Genomic DNA, 21,355 nt, shown 5'->3' with positions numbered 1-21,355 from the left:
AACGAGCAAGAAACAAACACCTGGGCTGCACACCCGGATTCGAGTCCTGACATCCGTCAGCTGCGACCTGGGGTTGACGGAACCAGTTCTCCTCCCTTTCAAAAGCTAAATCCCTCCAGCTCCACCCTCGCCTCACCAAGATGGGACGAGCTTGAAAGAACACGTTGCTCTTAGGGTATTTATCTTTTCTCGAAAGACAAAAACAGGCCTTCTGGGTTTTAGAAAAATGTTTTATTTCACGGCCAAGGAGAGGGCACGGCTGAGGGAGGAACGGAAAGGGCTGACACATCCCTGGCAACGAAGCTTTGGGATTTCACAGAAGGGGTGGACAGGGAGGACTTTGTTAGGGACTGGATTACTCCGCACGTAAGGCTGTAAACTTTAAAGCGCATCCAAATCGCATTCCCCCGTCAAAGAAACTCCATCGCCCAGAATCCTTTGAGGGAAAGATGCTCTGCGTGTATCAATGGTACTTCAAAGGTACACAGCCACAGTTGTGTTATTATTAAGATCGGAGGCACGACACGACCTTTTATTTTTAAGCAGGAACAGTCGGCTCTGGAAAGGTTAGGCAGGTAAGCTTTTCTGGGGTTATCAGCACCGTGAGCCCGGCTGCGCCAAAGCGCGCCGCCAGTGCTCCGGGTGCGAGATGACGCACGCTATCCCGTCAATACTTCTTGACTCCCGTTGGTTTCATTTTCTTCACGTAATACTCGTTGCATCCATTGGTCAGCCCAGCAATGAGAGAGAGGTAGCCCTCAAAGTTGACTTTCCCATCCCGACACTCTTCTAGGTTCTTCATGATCCGGTCGATGGCCATCGGATCTTTCTGGTTCTGAGAGAAAAGGAGGGGGAAGGCAGGGAAAAACAACAACAGGCCATTATCATTAGGTAAAAGGACCCCTGACCATTAGGGCCAGTCGTGACCGACTCTGGGGTTGCGGTGCTCATCTCACTTTACTGGCCGAGGGAGCCGGCGTACAGCTTCCGGGTCACGTGGCCAGCATGACTAAGCCGCTTCTGGCGAACCAGAGCAGCGCACGGAAACGCCGTTTATCTTCCCGCCGAAGTGGTACCTATTTATCTACTTGCAGTTGGACTTGCTTTTGAACTGCTAGGTTGGCAGGAGCAGGGACCGAGCAATGGGAGCTCACCCCGTCGCGGGGATTCGAACCGCCGACCTTCTGATCGGCAAGTCCTAGGCTCTGTGGTTTAACCCACAGTGCCACCTGTGTCCCTGCCATTATCATTACTGTTACCTAAAGGGCCGTCCCGTGGAAGACGGAAGCAAGCTAGCTTCCTGCTGCTCCCGAGGGCAGGATCCGAACCAAGGGATTCAAATGACAAGGAAGGGGATTCTGAGTAAATGTTGAGAAGAACTAAATGAGGGTAAGAGCCGGCGGACAGTGGAATGGACTCCCTCGGAACGTGGCCTCCTCTTTTTCCTCGGAGGTTTCTAAACAGAGGTTGGGTGTCCATATTTCAAGGGCTATTTTAGCTCCAATTCCTCCTTCTGTAGAAGGAGAAATTACAAAGAGGTAGCGGCCTTGGCCAGTTGCAGGATCGACCTCCCACCAACCCCCGCTGCTGTGCCCCAAATAAAAAAAAAGTAAAGGTAAAGGACCCCTGGACGGTTGAGTCCAGTCAAAGGCGACTCTGGGGTTGTGTCGCTCATCTCGCTTTCAGGCAGAGGGAGCCAGCATTTGTAGACACCTTTCTGGGTCATGTGGCCAGCAGGACTAAACCGCTTCTGGTGCTGTGACACAAACCAGAGCGCACGGAAACTCTGCTTACCTTCCCGTCACAGAGGTGCCTATTTATCTACTTGCACAGGTGTGCTTTTGAACTGCTAGGTTGGCAGGAGCTGGGACAGAGCTCAGCCCGTCACGGTGATTCAAACCGCCAACCTCCTGATCGGCAAGCCCTAGGCTCTGTGGTTTAGACCACAGCACCACCCGCTCCCTTTTCATGTCCTAAACAGCACAATTTAAAGCCAGTGCCCTCCAGACATATTGGACTTCTGCTGTCATCAGCCTCCGTCGGTCAGGGACGATCAGAACAACATCCGGAATGAATTGGGCCCTGTGGTCTAAACCACAGAGGCTAGGGCTTGCCGATCAGAAGGTTGGCAGTTCGAATCCCCGTGACAGGGTGAGCTCCCGTTGCTCGGTCCCTGCTCCTGCCAACTTAGCAGTTTGAAAGCACACCGGAGCAAGTAGATAAATAGGTATCACTCCGGTGGGAAGGTAAACGGCGTTTCCGTGCGCTGCTTAGTCATGCTGGCCACATGACCCGGAAAAACTGTCTACGGACAAATGTTGGCTTCCTCGGCCTGTAAAGCTAGATGAGCGCCGCAACCCACGACTGGACTTAACGGTCAGGAGTCCTTTAGCTTTATTGTCTCTGTCTCTGCCTGTGATTGGCTTTGGTTCCACCTATGGTTGGGTACCCCTGCCTTCCTACACCCTCCTCTGCAAACAATGACATCAACGTCATCATCTGCAGTCTGAAAAGTAATAATAATAATAATAATAATCCTATAACAATCCCATTTCAGCCTTACTCACTTCCATATACCCAGGGACTTCCTTCTCCATCAACTGCCGAAGATCGTCCTTCGTCAGATAGTTCTTGTCACCCGCAAATTTGTGGAAAGTGAACATGATATTCTCCATGGCATGTTCTAGCTGGGATGGCATCTTGGCGCTGGTTTCTGGGGCACAAGGAAGTCTGCGGAGAAATGGGCAAGAGAGAAGGAGATGTTGAGTTTTGCTGTCTTAAATTCCCCTGGTAGTTGATGGAAGAAGCATAGGAAGTGAAGACTACTAGACTGGACCAATTCTCTGTTGCTGCATGGATGCTTAAAAAAAGAAAAAGCAGGGAAAAGGAAAGGAAAGGAAGGAAGCAAATTCTAAGGCCAAGCGATCTCTACTGCCTTGAAACCAGGGGCCGCACTCCCTCCTGGGCAATGTTTCAGGGGCCACATGCCAGGTGGGTGGGACCAGAGGAGCACAAACACCTCCTTCTGTATCCTCCATCCAATGAATGAAAAGGCACGATCAAAATTCGCAGATGCGCTCCAGTCTTGCAAAACCGCACATAGAGTGGAGCCGGGAGACTGTGCGGCATAAGAAGTTTCCTGAGGGCCGAACAGAGATGCTTGGAGGGCCACACTAGTCTCCCAAGCCTGTAGGTTTGCCACCTCTGATCCAAACTGCCAGAACTATGCGAATCACATGCATTGAGCAAAACAGGCATGATTTCTTTCATTTGGTGGAATGTTTCAAAGTGTATTATTATGTTTCCGAGCACAATTCAAAGTGCTGGTGTTGACCTTTAAAGCCCTAAACAGCCTCGGCCCAGTATACCTGAAGGAGCGTCTCCACCCCCATCATTCTGCCCAGACGCTGAGGTCCAGCGCCGAGGGCCTTCTGGCGGTTCCCTCATTGCGAGAAGCAAAGCTACAGGGAACCAGGCAGAGGGCCTTCTCGGTAGAGGCGCCCACCCTGTGGAACGCCCTCCCAGCAGATGTCAAAGCGATAAACAACTACCTGACATTCAGAAGACATCTTAAGGCAGCCCTGTTCAGGGAAGTTTTTAACGTGTGATATTTTACTGTATTTTTGGTTTTTATGGAAGCCGCCAGATGGGCGGGGTATAAATAAATTATTATTATTATTATTATTATTATTATTATTATTATTATTATTATTAACTATTTTGCATAATTTGTACAGTCATACCTCAGGTTACAGACACTTCAGGTTGTGTTTTTATTTGGGTTGCGGACTGCTGAAACCCAGAAGTACCGGAACAGGTTTCTGGGTTTCGGCGGTCACGCATGCGCAGAAGCGCCAAATCGCAACCCGCACGTGCGCAGGCGTGCATTGCGAACGTGCATCCTGCACGGATCACGTTCACAACCCAAGCGTCCACTGTACTGGTTTTCCTCTGTCACGGACAATGTGATGAGGAGCCAACGCAGGACACCTGAGCTCATTCCTCAACCACCGTTCCATCACCTCTTGGGCTTCAGAGCAGACTTAGCCGAGACATAAATATCTTGGCGGCACCAAGGCCTGGAAAGTTTGATTTTTGAAAAAGAGAGTGAAGATTCTCTGTAAGATGAATCCTGTATACCCTTCATAGGAGCCAACTCCCTGGGGCCACAAAATCCCCCATGAAGGGGCCGGGCAACCACAAATTTTGGTGCCAGGGCCAGGCACGCTGCATGGAATTCCTGGCCCTGGGCCCTGGGCACTTGTGGGGCCAAGTTGGCACTTCTGTTTCCCGTGGAGTACCAGCGCAGCTGTGCTGCTCTTAAAATGGCCTTGGTGGTTCTGTTGAGTTTTTTAAAAATTTAAATAGCATATGTTCCTAGTCCTCATGGTCAGACAGAAAAGAACAGCAAAAGAGCAAGTATGGGTCATGGAGCCTGGCTTTCTTTCGCTGGCCATACACTGGAAGACAGGACAAAATTCAACCGGTGCAGCTGTTCTGGGAAGGGCGATTGGTTTCAGTTACCTCTGCAGTCATCCCCCCAGATGAGCAACAATCCCCATATTCTGTGCGTTCATGAAGAAAGGAATATGTTTCTAGCATGTGCAGAAACTGAGTTAGGTGGCAAAATGTACAGACACTATTTTCTGTCGGTGCGAAACTGGCCTGTTTCCCCCAGTCTCTTATTTTACCCTGCCCTCCACTTAGCAAAAGATTCCGGCAGACGCCACAAAAAATGCCAAGCCTCTGGGATGAGTGTGTCGCAATGCTCAGGAGGTCGTCTGAGCATGTGAAAAGTGCACCCCGCCAACAAACACACACTGCGCAACTGGGATGGTGATAGCAGGTCCTGACCTCTTGGGAAATTCCTCCCTAAGGACAGATAGGAAGCAAAGCACCAATCCTGACTGGCTGGTTCTGTGTGGCTCAGTGGAGTTCATTCTCTTTCCTGCTCCCTTCACATTCCTTCCACTAAATGCTCTGTCTTTGATCCCTGGACCCTGCAGGCTGCCAAGAACATCTGGACTGGGGACAGACCATCTGGTTCCTATCTGGGGAGGGCTGCGCCTGGGGCAGGAGGCGTTGGCGGGCGTCCCAGCCAAAGAGTCTCTCCCACCCATCCACCCGCCTTCCTCTTGCTCCTCCTGGCTGGCACTACGAGGAAGAAACACAAGGAAGCAGCACACGCTGACCCCGGATCAGCCTCCTGACTCAGCCTCTTAACCCTTCACCAGCAAAGACTTCCCTTAAGCACATGGCACACTCCTCTCCAGACAAGAAGCTGTGGCGCTTCAGGCTCCCACTGGGAGATTTGCACTTTGTACAAGCACACCAGCCAGCCAAAATGCCACCCTTCCCCCCTTTTTTAAATTTAAATTTTAATAATATATAAATCACATACATATACATTTACACAATACACGTACACAACACACTACCTTATTTTCATAACATATAACATACCTATGTTACTCTATATAATACCTACCTATACTATACATATCAGCAAACCTACACACAGACACCCACCAAGTAACTTGACTTCCAGCCGTTCTCGTTACACTACTTTATTTTTCCAACTAGCTTAAATGCATTTTGTCAATTCTTTAATCTCTTCTTCTGTCTTGACTTTACTCTCCTTTCACGCTAATCATTTTCTGGATTCACTCAATATCTGCCAGAAATTCTACATTTCCCACATAACTTTTGATGTATTCCTTAAAGATAGCCCCCTCCTTATTCACTTTTTGTACCATTTCTCCTCTTATCCTCCCTGTTAGTTCGGCAATATGGAAGTATTCCATCATTTTAGATAACCAGTCTGTTTTAGGTGGGATGCTGCTGCTTTTCCAATTTTTGGCAATCAATAACCTTTCCACCATAGTTGCATACATAAATATTGGTCTGACCGTTCTTTTTATTTCCTCTGACATGACACCTAAGAGAAAGGATTTTGGTTTCCCCCCCCCCAATGAAAATCTAAACATCTTTTTCAGTTCATTATATTTTCCCAGAATCCCACTATCTCTTTGCACTCCCACCACAAATGTAGAAATGTTCCTGCCCCATTGTTGCATCTCTAACAGACATCACTACAGTTTTTATACAAAACACCACCCTTCCCAGTTCACGGGCATTTTCTTTTGACATTTCTATTGATATCTGACAGGCAAGCAAAAATGGCATGCGCCAGAGTCAGAGAGATAGCTCAGTTGGTGAGAGAATGGTGCTGGTAATGCCAAGGTTGCAGGTTCCATCTCCCTGAAGATTCCTGCCGATGTGGGGTTGGGCTAGAGGATCTTCGGGGTTCCCTTCCAATTCTATGAGTCTATGATTTTACAAGACCATACCCGCTAAGAGATGACTATGAGCTCAATTCCCGGCGCAAATTGCAGATGCACAGAAACACCAAACTATCTTGAAGAAAATACACAAGACGGAGAGCCAGCAAAGATCATTTACAGATTTCTAAGCTAAGGAGGAAAACTGTCTGAGTATATAACACATGCCCATCGTGGGTGGCAGAGATTTGGCAGCGGGTGGAGAAGGGCGGTTGTCATAAAACAAACCCAACAAACAGAGGCAAAGCCCCTGAGAAGTAACTCCTCTAAGTTGTCCGTTACCAGCCATGACTTTTTCTACCGCTGCTAAATTGCCAGACCCGACTCCACTGTCCCTTTAAGGTGAAGTGGAAAAGGTACGGCCGATTCTGGACCAGTTCCAACCTGGCTGCTGTAACCAGGTGTGCAATTAGGATAATGAATTAATTCAACAATTAATACATTAATCTGCTGGCATTTTCAGCCGTGAATTGCATCTTTGTCATGCCGGGGCGGTTCCCTCCCTGCGAGAAGCGAAGTTACAGGGAACCAGGCAGAGGGCCTTCTCGGTGGTGGCACCCGCCCTGTGGAACGCTCTCCCAGAAGATGTCAAGGGGATAAACAACTACCTGACGTTTAGAAGACATCTGAAGGCAGCCCTGTTCAGGGAAGTTTTATTCTGTTTTTAGTGTTCTGTTGGTAGCCGCCCAGAGTGGCTGGGGAAACCCTGCCAGATGGATGGGGCAGAAATAATAAAATTATTATTATTATTATTATTATTACTACTACTACAAGGAGAAGCTGGACAGCCCTGCATTCTGGAAGCTCTGTTTCCAGGCTGCCTGCTTCAAATGACTTGGGTTGGTCTAGCAGACCTTACATGGCCCCTCCAACGCTTACCAAGTCTCAACTCCTACTTTCATGTGGTGGCATCTTCCCTCTCTCTTGGGAGGTCAACAAAGAACTGTGTTGAGGATGCCCTAGCTATCTGCTTTGAGCTGGGTGGGCTGTTCTGGGCGACCTTACGGGGGCCACTTCAACTTTTACCAATGCCAAGCTCTCCAAAGTCATGTTGGCATCCTGCCTGAAGGCAAAGACACCATCTGCTCCATCTGGAAACCGGACGCGGCATAGAAAGACTCATGGCACCATTGTTGAGTCTCTCTCTCAGAAATCCCACAACGCTCGAGGTGCTCACATTGCCTCAGTTTCCCCTCCCTTCCTCAGGTAAGGCCCCAGAGGTTTAATAATCGCAAGACAGGAACTGAGCCAAGTCTGAGATAAATGTCAGTGCAAAGAGCAGGGCGGGACGAGAGAGGCAGAAGGAGTCCAAATACCCGAAGGGCGTGGCCCCCAGGTTGTCTTAAGGCCTAAGCCGTCTCCTCTTGGCTCCCGGCCCATTTGCCTGCTCCTAACCTTCTTGCCTGATGCCTGGAGCCTTCTGGAAGGAATCCCATACTGCCAATGGGGCATTGGTTCCCTTACAATTGCAATTCCTCCCCCCCCACCGCATGGTAAATCTTTATTGATTTAAAATACAAACGTACAACGAAGATAAGTATAGAAGAGTTAAATACAGAAGAGGTAAAGGTAAAGGGAACCCTGACCATTAGGTCCAGTCGTGGCCGACTCTGGGGTTGCGGCGCTCATCTCGCTTTATTGGCCGAGGGAGCCGGCGTACAGCTTCCGGGTCATGTGGCCAGCATGACTAAGCCACTTCTGGCGAACCAGAGCTCCGCACGGAAACGCGGTTTACCTTCCCGTCGGAGTGGTACCTATTTATCTACTTGCACTTTGACGTGCTTTTGAACTGCTAGGTTGGCAGGAGCAGGGACCGAGCAACGGGAGCTCACCCTGTCACGGGGATTCGAACCGCCAACCTTCTGATCGGCAAGCCCTAGGCTCTGTGGTGTAACCCACAGTGCCACCCTAAATACAGAAGAAGAAAACATCAAAACATAAAAGAATTTTTTTTAAAAAAAGGAAAAAAGACAAAGAACCAACAATTTATACAAAATCATATCCATCAAATAAAAAATTTCTGCATAAAACTTCCAATCGTTGTCATTATACTGATTCTATTGACATGGTTTTGTCGCAGTTGCAATTCCAGTCGCTGCTGGAAACTGCAGGAGAGGGGAGAGCGCTCTTGAGCTCGAATCCTGCTTGCTGGTTTCTCACAGGGATCTGGTCGGCTGCTGTGAGAACAGGATGCTGGATGGGCCCTTGCCCTGATCCTGCAGCTCTCTTCTGATGTTCTTACTTTGAGAGCCCGGGGATTGAATTTGTTGCACGCCAACAAATGTGCTCAGCTGGGAAAGCAAACCAAGGTGCTAGTCCTCAAGGGTTCTGAACGAAAGGCCAACTCAAATACTTTGTTAGAGTGTTGGGATCCTTCTTGCTAAGTAAAGTTGACACTGACTGGCAGTGGCTCTCCAAGGTTTCAGGCAGGGGAGATTCCCAGCCCTACTTGGAGATGCCAGAGATTGAATTTGGTACCCTCTGAATGCAAAGCATGAGCTTTAAGGCTTAGATATGGCTCCCGCCCAAATAAGAAAGAAAGATTCCAGTCCTCATAGTTCCAAATGAATGAGCTCTGAGACTGGGGACGATTGCCAACCCTTCATGCAGAAGCTGGGGACCAAAGCTAAGACCTTTGGCATGCAATTATTATTATTATTATTATTATTATTATTATTATTATTATTATTATTATTATTGATTTATACCCCGCCCTTCCCAGTTCAAAAACTGGGCTCAGGGCAGCTAACAACAAATTTAAAACACTTTAAAACAATTATAAATGCAGCATAAAATACAGTATAAACATGAATAGCAATAAAAATCAAAAATCAATTAGATAATCCCCAGGGCTAGCAGGCTGAATTGGTCCTACTTGGGCCAGCGAGGAGACCAGGGGAGAATTAGCTGTGGGGTCTCCGAGCGGGTGATCTTCATAAAAGGGGAGGGGGAAGGAAGAGAAGGGAAATAAAAGATCAGGCTGAATTAAAATTAAACGCCAGGTGGAATAGCTCTCTCTTACAGGCCTGACGGAAGGAGGTTAAATCCTGCAGGGCCCTGGTCTCATGGGACAGAGCATTCCACCAGGTCGGAGCCACCACTGAGAAGGCCCTGTTCCTGGCGGAGGATAATCTGACTTCCTTAGGGCCCAGGACCTCTAAACTATGGTTATTCATAGAGAGGAAGCCCCGTAAATACGAGGGCCCCAAGCCACAAAGGGCTTTAAAGGTCAAGACCAGCACCTTGGCAAAGGCTCTGGCCCAGAACTACTGCCTTCCCTCTAAAAACGAGTGCAAGGTTCTGGTCCTCATGGGGCTGGCTGAAGAGGAACACAGAAGTCTGTACACTCCAAGCTATGGCTGCAGAAGACTCTTTCAAAGGGGAAGCGATTTTGCTTAATCACACATGTTTCCTGTCATTGCCCGCTCCCTTCTGGGTGTTCCCCTTGGGTGGGTGTTGGCTGGAGGCTGCTGAGGAGAAGTTGTCTTAGGAGGGGGGCAGAGGGGAGGGGAAGGACTCCTCATCCCTTGGCTGTTAATGCAATGACTAAACAGGGCTTAAGAGATCCTGGCAAACTGCCCAGCTCTGCTGCTGCTGTCTCTGGAGCGGGACAGCTCTCCTATCAGAGACCCAGGTGGATGGGCGAGGCCTGGACTTGGGTGGCATTTGCCAACAGGCGGCCTCGTGGGAAACGACTCTGGGAGAAAGTATCTCCAACACTGGGCAAAAGAGACAGAGGACACAAACTCCGCGAAAACAAGATGAAGCAGAATTGTTGTTGTTTAGTCGTGTCCGCCTCTTCGTGACCCCCTGGACCTGAGCACGCCAGGCACTCCTGTCTTCCACTGCCTCCCGCAGTTTGGTCAGACTCATGCTGGTCTCTTCGAGGACACTGTCCCACCATCTCATCCTCCCCTTCTCCTTGTGCCCTCCATCTTTCCCAACATCAGGGTCTTTTCCAGGGAGTCTTCTCTTCTCCTGAGGTGGCCAAAGTCTTGGAGCCTCAGCTTCAGGATCTGTCCTTCCAGTGAGCCCTCAGGGCTGATTTCCTTCAGAGTGGAGAGGTTGGATCTTCTTGCAGTCCAGGGGACTCTCAAGAGTCTCCTCCAGCACCAGAATTCAAAAGCATCCATTCTTCGGCGATCAGCCTTCTTGATGGTCCAGCTCTCACAGAATAGAGGGAGAGAATTTTGGATGCCCTGTTTTGCAGCTGGCACCATCTTTTTGCGGACCGTAGTCTGGTGAGCAGCTGCTTTGCATACAAAATGTCCCAGGCATCTCCAGGCAGGGTTGGGAAAAACGCCCTACCCAAAACCCTGGAGAGCTGTTGCCGGTCAGTGTTCACAATATAGAACTAGATTGACTGCAAACTTGGCTCCAAGGCTGTCCTTTGCTGGCCTTTTCTCGGCCCGGAATCCATCTCACAAACGCCAAAATCTCAGTCCTGATGTTCTGCAGCTCTGAGATAGTCCCTTGGGGTCAGTGCTGAGAGGTTTTCCAGGCTCCAGCTGCCCCGCGTGGCGTTTGGAGGCCCATCTGCAGACGGGAGCCTCGGCCATGACACAGAGAGAGTGTAAAAGATTTATAAGCAAACGTCAGCCGGTGCTGAAACCCACAAACCCTTTTAACGGCTTCTCGGAAGCGTCTGTGCAATGCAGAGAACATATACTGTACCGGGAAGAATACAAACTGTTTCTCTTTCCCTCTCTCTTTAAAGACACCCACAAATACATATGTTTTAACACCCCTGGACATAAAATGAAGCTGAATGTTGCAAGATTCAAGACAGAAGAAAGAAAGAATATAGAAAAAAAGATAGATAGACCAATGTATCACGATGTCTGAAATGAAGATGTAACTTTGTAGAGGAGAACAGGGTCACGTCCTGGCAACTGTTACTACTAATTAGGTAGGGCTGCCATGTTTCAAAAAGTGAAAATATGAACACAAAAGCTGTTGAGCTTTTTTTTTTTGGGAGGGGGTGGGGTGGCCAAAGTTGCTGAGCTTACGTTTTTGAGCTATTTTTAATGAAATTCGCCAAAATCTACTCTTCCGACGTGGGTTGCCGTAAGTCCAGATTTCCCCGGACATTTCAGTGATTTCCGCCCATAGTTTCCAGCAGGCAAATCTCAGCTATGTCTGGGTAATTCCGGACATATCGCAACCCTAACTTAGGGGTCTAAAACTACCACTCTATTTATTTTACTTACCTTTTATTGCTGCAACTGTTGTTTTATAGTATAGTGGTACCTCAGGTTAAGTAGTTAATTCATTACGGAGGTCTGTTCTTAACCTGAAACTGTTCTTAACCTGAAGCACCACTTTAGTTAATGGGGCCTCCTGCTGCTGCCGCGTCGCTGGAGCCCCATTTCTGTTCTCATCCTGAAGCAAAGTTCTTAACCTGAAGCACTATTTCTGAGTTAGCGGAGTGTGTAACCTGAAGCGTATGTAACCTGAAGCGTATGTAACCCGAGGTGCCACTGTACAGAGCAGAAGGGCAGTGGGAATAATAAGAGAAGCGATGTCTGGCTTCACGGTTTTTCCTACATCATGTCTTTTTTTACATAGCACAGGCACACATCATGATACATTGCCCGGCCCTAATGAGTGTGTGCATGTGCTATGCAAAAGTCACGATGCAAGAAAAACCTTGAAGCCAGATGATGCCTCTTCTAGACAGCGCCATCCTTATTTCAGACATTGTGATATATCAGTACTGTATATCGCGATGTCTAGCTGGCGATAGTATCTTGATCTTGAAAACCAGATACCGCCTTGCCCTAAGCGTGTGGACCAGGAAAGAGGCGTGGCCTGGAAGGGGCGTGGCTTAGCGAGAGGCCACTCCCACAGCATCCATTCAAAGCGCATGGCTTTCTGCAAAGGATCCTGGGAATCTTAGCTCTGTGGTGGGGAAAACCACTTTGGGGGGAAGCCATGACCGTTAAAGGAATAGAAATGTTCTTAAATTGTATGGTGTGGATGTGGGCAGAGAGGCCCAGAGGACGACATCTGGTTCCGGGGCCTGAGGCTTCCCCCCGCCTCTGCTCTAGCCATTGCACGATACTGCCTTCCCTCTTGATACAGGGCAAAGAGAATGATGGTGCTCTGAGTCAAGGGTTAAGAGTCTCTTTGGTTAAGAGTGTGAGCAGCCTCACATTCTCCCCAAGTAACTCAGAGATGGAATTCCATTCATGATGAGTAAGTCTAGCAATGGGGTCCTATGCTTCCGAAGGCATGCGCTCATGCGCCCACACAGTGCCAAACCCTGTTTATTTTAAGGGCTGTCCTTTGTTCAAAGAGCAATCCCTTTCTTACAGACTCCACCCAGAATTCTGCTCAGATCTCGACAGTTGGCCACAGATGCCCTTATTCCATGGTGAGCTTTCTCTCTCTCTGTGTGTGTTTGTGTATTTGCACACACAGAGACATGCACACACTTGCACAAAGCACTGGGCTTACCAGAGTCTTCTAGCACACCGGATCCACCAATATCAAAACAACTATTTCGACAAGCAATAGGATTTAGTTTTCTAGCACACTGGAAAACTGCTTCGACAAGTAATAGAACTTAGCAGCTTTAAATGGAAAGGTATTGGTGCAGATATAAGAGTATATAGGAATAGCCTCCAGAATCAGGCCAATGGCTCACCAATGAGCCCAGGATCCTGTTCTCACAATGGCCAATCAGAGGCCTCTTTTTGGAAAACTTCTCCCTCCTCTGGTTTCCAACAAGTGATGCTCAGGAGCATCGCTGCCTCCAGCCATGTAGGGCAGGGCAGAGCCACCAGGACTAGTAGCCATCGATAGCCCTCCCTTCCTCCAGGAATGGCTGTGTAATCCTCTTCCTAAGCCATCCAAGTGGGTGGACATCCCTGGCTCCTGTGGCAGGGAGTTCCACAGTTCAACTGTGTGCTGCGCGAAGAAGTCCTTCCGTTCGTCGGTCCCAAATCCCCCAACATTTGGCTTCGGTGGATGTCCAGTGTTATGAGGGAGAAAAACATGGATCTGCCCACTTTCCGCAGGCCATGAACCATTTTATAAATTTCTATCATGTGGCCTTTTGCTATCTATCTATCTATCTATCTATCTATCTATCTATCTATCTACTATCTATCTATCTATCTATCTATCATCTATCTATCTATCTATCTATCTATCATCTATCTCTATCTACCAATCATCTATCTATATCTATCTATCTATCTATCTATCTATCTATCTATCTATCTATCATCTATCTATCTATCATCTATCTATCTATCTATCTATCTATCATCTATCTATCATCTATCTATCTATCTATCTATCTATCATCTATCTCTATCTACCAATCATCTATCTATATCTATCTATCTATCTATCTATCTATCTATCTATCTATCTATCTATCTATCTATCATCTATCTATCTATCTATCTATCATCTATCTATCTATCTATCATCTATCTATCATCTATCTATCTATCTATCTATCTATCTATCTATCTATCTATCATCTATCTCTATCTACCAATCATCTATCTATCTATCTATCTATCATCTATCTATCTATCTATCTATCTATCATCTATCTATCTATCTATCTATCATCTATCTCTATCTACCAATCATCTATCTATATCTATCTATCTATCTATCTATCATCTATCTATCTATCTATCTATCTATCTATCTATCTATCTATCTATCATCTATCTATCTATCATCTATCTATCTATCTATCTATCTATCTATCTATCTATCTATCTATCTATCTATCTATCTATCATCTATCTCTATCTACCAATCATCCATCTATCTATCTATCTATCTATCTATCTATCTATCTAGCATCTATCTATCTATCTATCATCTATCTATCTATCTATCTATCTATCTATCTATCTATCTATCTATCTATCTATCTATCATCTATCTCTATCTACCAATCATCTATCTATATCTATCTATCTATCTATCTATCTATCTATCTATCATCTATCTATCTATCATCTATCTATCTATCTATCTATCTATCTATCTATCTATCATCTATCTATCTATCTATCTATCTATCTATCTATCTATCTATCATCTATCTCTATCTACCAATCATCTATCTATCTATATCTATCTATCTATCTATCTATCTATCTATCTATCTATCTATCTATCTATCATCTATCTATCTATCTATCTATCTATCTATCTATCTATCTATCATCTATCTAATCTATCTATCTATCTATCTATCTATCTATCTAATCTGTCTAACACTTTTGAGTGTTCTGGATGCTGGACTGATTGATCTGCCCCTCCCCTTCCTTCCAAGGGGAGAGAAGAGCAGCTAACTAGATCACTTACATGACAATAATAATAATAATTAATAATTATAATAATAATTTATTATTTCTACCCCGCCCATCTGGCTGTGTTTCCTCCCAATAGAATATTAAATACTGTAGCTACCAATAGAATATTAAAAACACAATAAATACATCAAACATTAAAAACGTCCCTGAACAGGGCTGCCTTCAGATGTCTTCTAAAAGTCAGATAGTTGTTTATTTCCTTGACATCTGATGGGAGGGCGTTCCACAGGGCGGGTGCCACCACCGAGAAGGCCCTCTGCCTGGTTCCCTATAACCTCACTTCTCGCAGGGAGGGAACTGCCAGAAGGCCCTCGGAGCTGGACCTCAGTGTCCGGGCCGAACAATGAAACAATGTCCATTTTAATTGCAACGGGTCTCCTCTGAGCAGGACTTTGTTGGGACACCCCCACCCCTTCTCTGACAGCTTGCCACTGTGGGCTGAGATTGGCACTCTTAATTCCATTTACGTATCTCTCCCCCAGGAGGCAGCTCAAAGCATTTTACAAGAAAGCAGTTGCATCGGTTAAAAAACAATCGCATGTAATTGTTTTTTTGTTTTTTAAAAAATGATGAGGCAATTATAAGCATAGAGACGCTTTTCAAAACAACAACTCGTACACAGAATCAATTCAGAATCTGGGACAGGTGCCAAACATCCTAAAAGGGGGCGAGACAAATTTGTGGAGGCTGTTCAACGGCTGCTAGCAGAAATGCCGCTGTCCCCTGTCGGAGGCAGTATGCTTTGCAATGCCAGTTGCTGCGAAATCAGAGTTTGCTGTGAGAACCGGGTTAGGCTTTAGACTTGGATCTAAAGCACATCCAAATCACGTTGGAAGAGCACGCCTTCCCCCAGAGAATTCTGGGAGCTGTGGTTTGTTTATTACTGGCCCGGGTTTGAAACCCGACTTGGCCACATAACGCTCCCTGGGCGTGACCCTGCGGGCCAGTCACTTATCCCTCTGAGCCTACAGCCCTACCTCACAGGGTTGTTGTGGGGGTCGAATGAGGAGACAGAGAAACATGGAACCCTACTTTGAGTTCTTTGGAGGGAGAAAAACGCAGAAAATAAATGGAATATATAAAGAGGAAGCGTTCTTTCCTCGCATGTCATGCTCACAGCCAGAAGGCATTCTGAACTGGCTCGCTTCTTTTCCACTGGGGCAACCAGTTAATTTATGCAGGGTGGATTTAAAGAGAGCAGAGCGCTGGCGTCACCGGAGGAATGCGAGGAGAGGAGGGCTGGGGAATCCTTTCCGCCCCGAGGGCCAGATCCGTAGTCTGCCAGCCCTCCGAGGGCCAAGTGGGTGGGAGCAAGGAGGATGCTTCATCTAACTGTTGCAGCACCGTTGCATCAGTTCCATTGGTCCACCCACCTCCATAATGTCTACACTGACTGGCAGAGGCTCCCCAGGGTTTCTGGCCACGCACCTTCCCAGCGCGACCTGGAGAAGCCACTGGGGACTGAACCTGTGACCTTCTGCATGCAAAGCATATGCTCAAGCCGCTTGGCTATAGCACTTGAATGAAAAAAACTAAAGCAGGTTTCTAGTCCTCATGAATTAAAACCAGAGCAATTTAACAGCGAATCCCTTTTCACAGGGAACTAGAACTCTGAGACAGTTTCCCAAGAGGTCTCAGTGCCCGTAACAAACCACAGCTCCCAAACTACAGCCACGTGCCCCCCCCCAAATAACCCAGGGAACTGTGGTTTGTGAAGGGCACTGCAAAACGTGTGGGGCAAACTACAGTTGATTCCTGGCCATTAAAAGTGGCAGAAAATAATTAAATGTACGGTTTGTGGGCATGGCCTGTGACTGCGAGGAAGTGAACCTCCAGGGACAGGGATAGTCTACCTCGGAGGCTCAGATGGGGGTGACAGGCGTGGCTGTATCACGACCTGCTTGGAGGAACCGAGGGAGGAGGAGAAGGAGGAGGAGCTGGCCTTTGGTCTAATCCAGAACGGCTCCCTGCTTATCATATTATGACCCAGCAAACAGCTTTGCCACCCTGGGAAAACAAATATCCTTTTGAGAAACTTCGGCACCCCACCCACCTCTCTCTCTCCCCATCTCTGGAAAGAGAAATTCTCTTCACCAGGAGACGGATCCAACTCTTGTGACACGGCCAGGGAGGGTCTCCCCTTGCCAACAAACATGTGGTCTGACGCTGCCTTAAGTAGGTCACAGAAACACACAAGGGGAACATCTTCTCCGACTGTGCTGTCTGGTTACAGTTCACTCCGGGTCCTTCCATTTCCTCACCCTGAACCCCCAACACCAGAGTCCCCTTCTGACAACTACGCCCCACAATTTGCCCCCCAGAAACCGCAAGAGTGGCTTTAAAACTCTGTGACGGCAGAGCCTTTCAACAACACACAAGCCCTCGAACTGTTTGCTGGCTTCCTTTGAGATCTCGACAGGGCTGCAACCTTCAGACACATTTTATGGAGTGATGGTTCTGTCTCTACGGTGACGCTTAGCCCCATGTATAGCAAAAGGTCCCTGCATTGCAGAGGACTAGATGACCCTCGCGGTTCCCACCAGGCTCTCCAGATGTTTCTATAGAACCTCCAGTTCCAGGGGCAGTCTATCTAGATACCTAGGCTCCTCAGGGCTTTTGGCTGCTGTAAAAACAGGCTGCTGCATGAGATAGGTCCTCTTTGGCCTAATCCTGCTGCCAGACTCTGTGTGGCATCCCATACAGCAGAAACATCATTTTCCAAGACCACCATCGTCGCAAGCGCGGCAAATCCGAACCGTGAAATAACCCAAATCTTCTTTCTTTTGGCGAAGAAAACACCTCGCTTTTTTCCTTTCGCGACTCGGAGATTCGTTCCCAAACCCATAGGTAACCGAACTTATTTTAACGTGCCTGTTTTGCATTTTGGGGTGTTTTAAAAAACATTTCAGTCTGTTGCTACAATTATCCTCTCTGTGTTTGCTATGAATGAAAAAAACAAACCTTTTACCCAGACACAAAACCGTTTGTTGTTACTTTAAGGGGTCGAAACCGAGGGGAGAGGATGGGAAGATCAGAGAACTGAAATTCAGGGCTCCGTGGAAAGGGCTGTAGATGAGCGGTCTCCCAAATCCAATTCCCAGCCCATCCTAGCAAGGAAGGAAGGAAGAAGAAAAATCCTCTATCCTTGTCCTGTCCTGTAACAGACCCTCCCTGTTAGAAGGCTGCTCCCTGGGTAATCAAGCTGCATGCCACACCCTGGGGGGGGGCAGCTGTAGTGTGAAACAGGGGAAAGCAAATAGGAGCCTTTCTCCCCATAGACTGGAAGCTACATCAAGGACTGCTGGCCAAGTTTCGAATGGATGGATACAAAGCACGACCCTCCAGACCAGGGGTCAGCAAACTTTTTCAGCAGGGGGCCACTGTCCCTCAGACCATGTGGTGGGCTGGACTATATTTTTTTGGGGGGAAACTGAACGAATTCCTATCCCCCACAAATAACCCAGAGATGCACTTTAAATAAAAGAACACATTTTAAACACCATTTTAAATAAAAGGATGCTGATTTAAATAAAAACATGCTGATTCCCGGACCGTCCACGGGCCGGATTGAGAAGGGGATTGTGCCGGATCTGGCCCCCGGGGCCTTAGTTTGCCTACCCATGCTCCAGACTGACGCCCAATGCCAATTCCCATCAGACATAACGGCCCATGGTCACTCACATATCATGCATTCCACACACCCCTTTTAATTTATTCAATCATTTATCAATCATGAACAAAAACCCAAGAAACTGCTCCAGGGGAAAAATCCGCGCCCAGATCACAATATTCCGCAAGAAAACACAACTATTGCAAAATTAAAACATCTCTTCTAAACCTTCAAAAGCAACCTGGATTTGCTTTCACGGGAGGTGGTTATTTTCTCGAAGAGAGCAACCACTTCTCCCAGAATTTATTTCTGAATTCACTTGCAACGCTTCGCCTTAGATATTATTTTTGTCGTTGGAGACAGCTTCCCAAAAAACTTTGTGGGGCCACTCTTTCCAAGCTGGCAGCCATGCTGCTTTCAATTTTTGAGCCACACACCATACATCTAAAGCACATTCTCTCTCCCCAGCACCCCAGAGAATCCTGGGAACCACAGTTTGCCAAGGATGCTGGGAATTGTAGCTCAGTGTGGGAATAAAGTGCAGTTTCCAGGATTCCCCCCCACCCTTTTGGAGTTGTGTGTGTGTGTTTAAAAACGCAGCCAGTGGGGTCAGTCCGACAACATCTGAAGGCAATAGCTTTGGCTGTCTCTGGCCTAGGAACCAAGACTCATTATGAGCAAGATGGACTTTGACCTCAGCTGGAGGGGCTGGGGCCTCTCTGGGTGTGGAATGCAGGTAACCTCATACAGATCCATCACACCTTTGGCACCTTCTTCTGCATGCCCCCGTAGCAAATGCAAGGGATTTCAGTCCCCAAAGGAACAGTCTACGCTAGATTGACAGTGGCGTGGTCTAGTCCCAGAGCTTTTTTAAAGAAGTAGTTAGGCCCTACTCAAGAGTAGACCCACTGGAATGAATGACCCCGAACTAGCCATGTCTATTAATGAGCCTACTATGAGCAGGACATGCATTTGGATCTATAACCCGGTTCATTTCTTTCTCTCAGTGCAGAATAGTCACCCTTGGCTACGGGTCCAGGACACCCCCAAAAGGTGTCCTTACTCAGTGGGAGAGCAGGTGCTTTGAATGCAGAAGGTGGCAGGTTCAAGCCCACCGTCTCCAGCTAGGGGTGGGGAACGAGCCCCATCTGAAACCTCGGGGAGAGTCGCTGCCAGTCAGTGCAGACAACACTGAACTGGATGGACCAATCACCCAACTCGGTCTAAAGAAGCTTCTTCTATTCCTACATATTTCAGAAATGCACCCATTTCATGGATCTGCACTTCCCCGCTCCCCACAACTGGGATTAGTCAGCCACATGGCTGGGTGGGGAACTTGAACTCCAGACATGTCCCTAGTGGGAAGCACACCCTACCCAATGATGGCAGGACACACCCAGCCCCATGTCCCCCAAATTCTGCCTTTGGAACCCCCACATCCTCTAGTTTTAGTTTTGGGGTGTTGATGGTCGGCTCCTCCACCCCTTCAAAGCACTAAACTTGGGGTTACCCCCTTCCACAACCCCCTCCCCCTAAAAAAGTCTTCCTGGGGAACCCAACCTCCCCTATTCTAAATGGGGAGGGGGAAATGAATCACCCTTTTTGCTCAGGACACCAGATTTTAAACTCCCCCTAAAATAAAAATAAATACGCCCCCCAATTTTAGCGATGCTTTTCAGACCCAGAGGTTTTATTTTATTTTATTTCTACTGCAAGCCCGTACGCAAGAATAAGGACGCGGGGTTTCAATCCACTTGGTCCGGTTCACGAGTAGACCCAGTGGAATCAAAGGGACCTAAACCCCCCCCCGTGGCCATTCACGGCAATGGACCTGCTTCTATACTCCAAGCCAGATTAACGCAGGACACACACGAGGACTCTAAAATAAATTCTGAGCGGAGACCGATTGATTCAGGAGAAAGACCCCCTTGCCCCAAGACACCCAACCCACTTTCTCAAGAGGAGACCACCCCGCTCTCATTCCCTAGGGCGGACCACACCCTTTCCCCAGAACTGCAGGCTTTTCCACTGCAGAAAAAACAAACGTTTCCTTGCAAAAAATACCAAACTTATTTGGTTTCCAATAAAACTGCACAGCAACCTCAGTCCAGTTTTCCCCCCTCCCTAGGGTGCAGAAATTTTTGGGTGGGGAGGAGGGTGCTCCATTTCACTGGGGAGAACCCCACTTTTCTGAATGTTTCTTCCAGCCCCCCCCCGCCTCACCCCTTTTCTATCCTCCTCTAGCAAGCGAGCGCGCAAGCGAGGCGCGCGTCTTTTTCTGCGCCTCTCCAAAAAGTCCCCGTTACGCGCGGCTGCAACGCCCCAAAGAGACTCACCGCGGAGGAGCTGCAGAGAGCGCGAGAGGGAACCTGGAGCGACGGCTGGCAGGAGGCAGAGTGAGGCCTCTCGGCCAACGCCTCCGCAACCCTCGCCAGGCTGGGCTGGGCTGGGCAAGAGGGGCGGAGACGGAGGCCGGCAGCTCCAGCCCCGCCGGGGGAGAGCCAGAGAGGACCGGCCTCTTGGAGAGGAGCCACGTGGGGTTTCCAGGAGGAGCCCAGCGCGCCTCAGCCCCACCAGCGAAGGGGATCCGTTTCAAAGGATCCACTGGACATTTCTTGCTTTTTCTCCCTTTTCCAAAAGGGCTTTTCTGCCTCTCTAGAACAAACGCAAGGCAGACATTCAGCAGGTGCAGAGAGAGAGAGAGAGAGAGAGAGAGAGAGAGAGAGAGAGAGAGAGGGAGGGAGGGGAAGGATGCTGGACTAGTTCACTGGCTAACTACAGGGATCTTCTGATATTCTGGTGGAACCTCCAGATCTAGGGGCAGTCTATCTATAGTTTTAGATTCCTTGGGGCATTTGGCCACTGTGATAATTAATAGGGTGGTGTGGGCCTTTGGCCTGATCCAACTCTGATCTGCTACTGATCTTCTGTCCTCTGGCTGCCCTCCAAATGGAGGAATTGCATTTCTTTACCCTGAACTTTAGGAATGCGGGTGACGCTGTGGGTTAAACCACAGAGCTTGGGACTTGCCAATCAGAAGGTCGGCGGTTCCT

General features: G+C 48.0%; 1 protein-coding gene across 1 annotated transcript; it reads right to left on the bottom strand.

Moving 5' to 3' along the window:
- Window positions 1–209: 209 nt before the first annotated feature.
- Window positions 210–20,783, bottom strand: S100A10 (S100 calcium binding protein A10). The gene is made up of 3 exons (XM_081892088.1): window positions 20,639–20,783; window positions 2,568–2,730; window positions 210–835 (listed from the first exon to the last, which is right to left on the bottom strand). Exons 2-3 carry the CDS (start codon window positions 2,697–2,699, stop codon window positions 668–670), a joined length of 300 nt encoding a protein of 99 aa, XP_081748214.1. The 5' UTR covers window positions 2,700–2,730; window positions 20,639–20,783; the 3' UTR covers window positions 210–667.
- Window positions 20,784–21,355: the final 572 nt, after the last annotated feature.

Source organism: Podarcis melisellensis (genome assembly GCF_964234715.1).
Source record: "Podarcis melisellensis genome assembly, chromosome: 16".
NCBI lineage: Eukaryota > Metazoa > Chordata > Lepidosauria > Squamata > Lacertidae > Podarcis > Podarcis melisellensis.
The sequence above is the reverse complement of the archived record's forward strand: the minus strand, read 5'-3'. Positions and strand labels throughout refer to the sequence as shown.

Excerpts from the sequence above, each read along its gene's own strand:
- S100A10 (XM_081892088.1), bottom strand. The coding sequence starts at position 2,699 with ATGCCATCCCAGCTAGAACATGCCATGGAGAATATCATGTTCACTTTC. Across the intron at positions 836-2,567 it reads AAGTCCCTGGGTATATGGAA|AACCAGAAAGATCCGATGGC; the intron begins GTGAGTAAGGCT and ends CTTTTCTCTCAG.